Source organism: Macaca fascicularis, chromosome Y, assembly GCF_037993035.2.
Source record: "Macaca fascicularis isolate 582-1 chromosome Y, T2T-MFA8v1.1".
NCBI classification, from domain to species: domain Eukaryota; kingdom Metazoa; phylum Chordata; class Mammalia; order Primates; family Cercopithecidae; genus Macaca; species Macaca fascicularis.
The window spans coordinates 13090120-13094852 of NC_132903.1; the positions used below are offsets into that span (position 1 = coordinate 13090120).

Genomic DNA, 4733 nt, shown 5'->3' on the forward strand with positions numbered 1-4733 from the left:
CACCTGACCTGCATGCCTCATTGTTATACCTAGACCGTTTGTTCCTCAAAGAAGACCACCAGAGTCCAGAGTCAAAGCCAAGTGGCAATGAACCTTTACTACAAGTTCGAACTTGGTCCCTCTATTCCACAGCATACAAGAGGGCCTCGAACAATGCGAGTGCTTGCTTTTTATAGCCCGATGTAAACAGGATACGTAAAGTTACAGAGGAACAAGGGAATTCTTTTGGTTACAGCATTACAATTGGTTTACATTTTAAGTTATACATTTAGCAGTTTTCTATTGGTTCCCGTGCTTTCAGTAAAACCACAAACGGCTGTGTCCTTATCGGGGACTTTCCGGGTGATGTTTTTCTAAAGTTGAGATATATGGTATTCTCTGAGTTGAGAGATGTGTTTGTACTGGGCTCAGGAAGTTGAGAGATATATGGTGGGATGTGTTTGTACTGGGCCTGTTTGTTGAGCCCGGGGCTGAGGAATGTGCCTGATTTCTTTCAGCTTGTGGTATGGTTGATTCACCTAAATATTTGCAGGGAGCTGCCACCTGTACCAGCACCTGACCTGCATGCCTCATCACAGATAACATGTGTAGCTGTGTGCAATGACTGGAGTCAACCATACACAGGTGTATGGAGTCAACCATACACCTGCCTCTATTCTGTGCCTGGTGCATCCATAGCGAAATGAAACTCAAGCCCATAGTTTGAGCTGAGAGCAACCTGCAAGATGGGTGTGTAAATTTAGACAAGCAGGCTCAAGAGAAACTTGTGGAAATGTACCATCATCCACAGAGATTCTTGGCTGGTGAGGCGACATCCTAGAAATCCTGTAACAAAGATGGCATTCATTACCAGTGACCAGAGGGTTATTGAATTACGCCTATGTAATGCAGCTTCTGTGAAAACCAACAGCATAGGATTCAGAGAGCTTCTGGGTAGCTGATCACGTAGAGCGTTCCAGAAAATTGTGTGCACATAAAAACAGAAACTGATAATGTTAAATGTCATACAGAGTCTAGGGGTCTTTTCTTTATTTTGAAAGAAATTTCTGCCTTTAATCATGCTTCCAGAATTTTAGTGTAACTACAACATAGTCTAAGGAAACCTAAATGTGCACATTACAAGTATTAGAAAGTGGCTATTTCCACCAAAAAGAATCCAAAATTCACTAGTAGGGTGCAACAAGTTTTACTTTGGAGAGATAAAGTTGTCTTTTGTTAACTGGTTAAGAACTAGCCATCTAAAAAGAAAAGAAAATCAAATATTTCTCACCATGTATTCTAATCATATGTTCAGTTTAGGAGAATGATGATCAGGGAATTTTGGTTCGGAAATATTTATTCTAAAAGATAAGCCTTTTCATTTATAATTTTGTGTCTCTGAATTATTTGTGCCACTGTAAAGTCAAGGGCACCATCTCTGATAGTTCTGTGTCTGTCTTTGTGGGAGGGAAGCTGAGGCTGCCTCATACCCCAGTAGACTCTGCATTCTAGTATATAAAAATAAGAAAAATGAACGTTATTACAGAATTCTCTGTCATCCACATCTAATAAAATGCAATTCTGAGCTTATATATAGTAGTAGCCATAAATACAAATTAGAGCTTGCAAGAACAGTCTAGTACCCCCCAGTCTGCTTTCATATTTGGGCTTATGTGTGTATAAAATAATCACATTTGTTCAAGGAAATGTTTTATTAATTCTTTTAAAGTTACAGTGCTTAAAAAATGCCATGGTAATTTAAAGACATAGCTTGGACATTTCCAGATCTGCTTCCAAGCCTTCAGCTTGGGTGAAATTGTTTCGTGCTATGAAGATGGATTAGGGCATCTTGCACCTCATGATGTATTTGGTTCGTCTTAGTTCTTGGGTCCTGAGCAGACAGACTGACAATTAAAACTCATTAATTTGATTTTCAACATACTTTACCATGGATTCGACCCCTTGGGCTGAGCCCCAGATCTTCCTCAGCACCTCACACTCTCTCTCATTGGCCTTTTCCAACTCCATCTTAATATTGCAGCGAACAAGGGCCTTACATTCTTCTAGCACAACTGCATTATGTAAGGAAAGCTTCCTAATTTGAATCATAACCTCTTCGGTGAAAGTTCCAGTCAAGAACACCTGAGAGACCAGGCCTTTGGCACATGCCTCCCGCGCTGTCAGTTTTCGCCCAGCAATAAACATTTCATTGGCAGATGCTTCACCCATGATTTTTGGAAATGTAACAGTAGAACATCCATCTGGACTCTGTCCAAATGTTGTATAAGGGGTTTGGAACCACGCCTTTTCTGTTGCCCACACTAGATCACAAAGGGGCAGAACGGAAGCACCAAGTCCAATGGCAGGGCCATTGACTGATACAACAATAGGCTTTTTAAACTGAATAAAAGTATTCACAAAGTTCTTGATGGTGTTCACCATTTCAAAGCTTGCTTTGTTTCTGTCATTCCTTAAATGCTTCACAAAATACCCAAAATCAAGACCGCAACAAAACACACTTCCAGCTGCACTGAGTAACACAAGCTTGCTGTCATCTGCAGCAGCCCTATTCAGAGCATTCACCATTTCTTTAATTACTTCTGTATTCAGTGCATTTTTTTCTGTCGATCTGGTTGATAGCAATATCTGGGTGAATCCATCCTCTTTCTTCACTACAATGTCTCTGTATGTGCTGGCACTCTCTGTTAGCCTTATGGTGAAGTACATTTTCTTGACAAAAGACTGGTCTCTGCCATCATCAGTAACATGTCTTTTGCCACCTTTCACTCTTGGAACTGATGTATGTGTGTCTGCTGTTCCAGTGGCTGCTAACGGGTCTATTAATACCACTATAGCTTTTTGGGGAGCTGAGCTTGTGGCCACAGAAGCAGTAACTGAACCAGACATCTGAGACATTAGTGGCTGTAGCAGGGTCTTGTTCTCTATTCCAGCCTGTTCTGCACTGGGACCTGACAAAGGGTCCCTGATTGGTTTCCCTTCTGTCACCTTGAAGTCCACCATGTCCTGCTGATCTACTGCAATAGGGTCCAGTTTCTTGAGTTCCTGAAAGCCGCTCACAGCTTTCTTGTTGTCCACAGGACTGTCAGGTGCAAATGTCTTGAGGGTTGAATTTACTAACTCCATATCCTTTGCGTCGGTGAGAAGTAAAGCTGCCTTTCTCCTAACGTTCTTGCTGGCAGCAAATAACTGGCTGCTTTTGGATCCGTGTTGTTTGCCAGTCACTAGCATTTTAGGAGAGCTCTTAGTATAGTCTGCTTTGGTAGATCTGGAAGTTCTTCTTCTGGCATTGTTTGAACAAATTCTACTTGTCCTGGTCCATTCTAGTTTTTTCTGTTTCTCAGTCTGTCGTCTATTAAAATCATGTATACATTTTTCACAGTTCATGAGGTGATGTTCTGGTTCCCAAGTGTCATCCTGTTTGTCATAACCTTTCCACCGAACCAAATATACTGTATTCCCATTTTTGTCTTGTCTTTTGTCAACAATACTTTCAACCTCAAACTCCTGGGAAGCCATGAAGAAAGACACAGGATTGGAGCAGTTGCTGTGCCAACTTGGTTTCAGTTGCCTCTCCACCTAGCCACTTCTTTCTGCCTCCTGTGCTTCACCAGGTTCTGCGTACGGATGAGTCTCCTCTACTCCGTCACCATGGGTGTAGTGAAAATTGTGTGAAATAGCAGCTATGCTATGTGCCTTAGGCTCTCTACCCTTAGTCCCTAGTGGAACAGCTTAGGCTTTGTCTCATGGTGCATGATAGCTTCCTCAGTAGCCTCAGGGAAGAGTAGTTAAATCCACAGCCCCCACCCTCTCTTGTAGTACAGAAAGCGTTCTTCCTGCCGGTTACTCTTTTGTGTTTCTTTGTTTAATTGTGGTTGCTATGACGATTATATTCAACATTCTAATGTTATAACAATTTTAAAGTTATACTAGCTTACATTTAGTAACATACAAAACCGTTACTCCCATATAACTTAACTGCACTATTTCATTTACTGAATTATCAAAATTATACCTTTATGCATTGCATGTCAAAAACAAAAATTAGTCATAGATTTTTTATTAAATATATTATTGTTTTAAGTTATATTGAGAACAAATTGTGGAGGTGCACATTGTTAATTACTTCATCCTGGATAATTTTTCATGTATTATCTTTACCTTAAATTTGCTTATTCATACGGCTTTTGAGTGTCTGTTCTTTCTACCCTGAAGTACTCCATAAGACATTTCTTTATTTTTTTATTATTTTATTTTATTTTATTTTAGAGACAGGATCTGGCTGTGTCACCCAGGCTGTGGAGTGCAGTGGTGCGATCTCGGTTCACTGCAAGCTCCGCTTCTCAGGTTGCCGCCAATCTCCTGCCTCATCCTCCCAAGTAGCTGGGACTAAGAAGACAGATAAGACAGATGAGAAGTCCACTGGTTATTTTTGAAGGTCCCCTTTGCATGACTAGCTACTTCCCATGCTTCTCTTGAAAATCCTCAACATTCTCTTTGTATTTGTTCTAGAGAGTAATTATCAGGTAATTTTGAGTTTCTTTCTTTGAGTTTCTGTTACTTGGAGTTTGTTGAACCTGTTGGGTGCTTATTTATTGTCTTAAACTGTCGCATTTTTTACAACTATTTTGTTAAATTGTCTCCTTGATTCTTTGTCTCTTCCTTTGAACTTCCAAAATGCATAATTATGGCTGCTTGTTGCTGTGCCTCAGGTTTCTAGGCTGACCCATTTCAGC

At 40.6% G+C, this 4733-nt stretch overlaps 1 protein-coding gene across 2 annotated transcripts; it reads right to left on the minus strand.

Annotated features, from left to right (window-relative positions):
• Positions 1-1027: 1027 nt before the first annotated feature.
• LOC141409533 (testis-specific chromodomain protein Y 2-like) lies at positions 1028-3842 on the minus strand. 2 transcript variants are annotated; one of them, XM_074030529.1, is made up of 2 exons: positions 1922-3842; positions 1028-1487 (listed from the first exon to the last, which is right to left on the minus strand). In XM_074030529.1, exons 1-2 carry the CDS (start codon positions 3514-3516, stop codon positions 1403-1405), a joined length of 1680 nt encoding a protein of 559 aa, XP_073886630.1. In that variant the 5' UTR covers positions 3517-3842; the 3' UTR covers positions 1028-1402. The 2 variants fall into 2 exon arrangements, with proteins under 2 accessions (XP_073886630.1, XP_073886631.1); XM_074030530.1 differs by having other exon boundaries at positions 1403-1480; positions 1918-3516.
• Between the last annotated feature and the right edge of the window lie 891 nt (positions 3843-4733).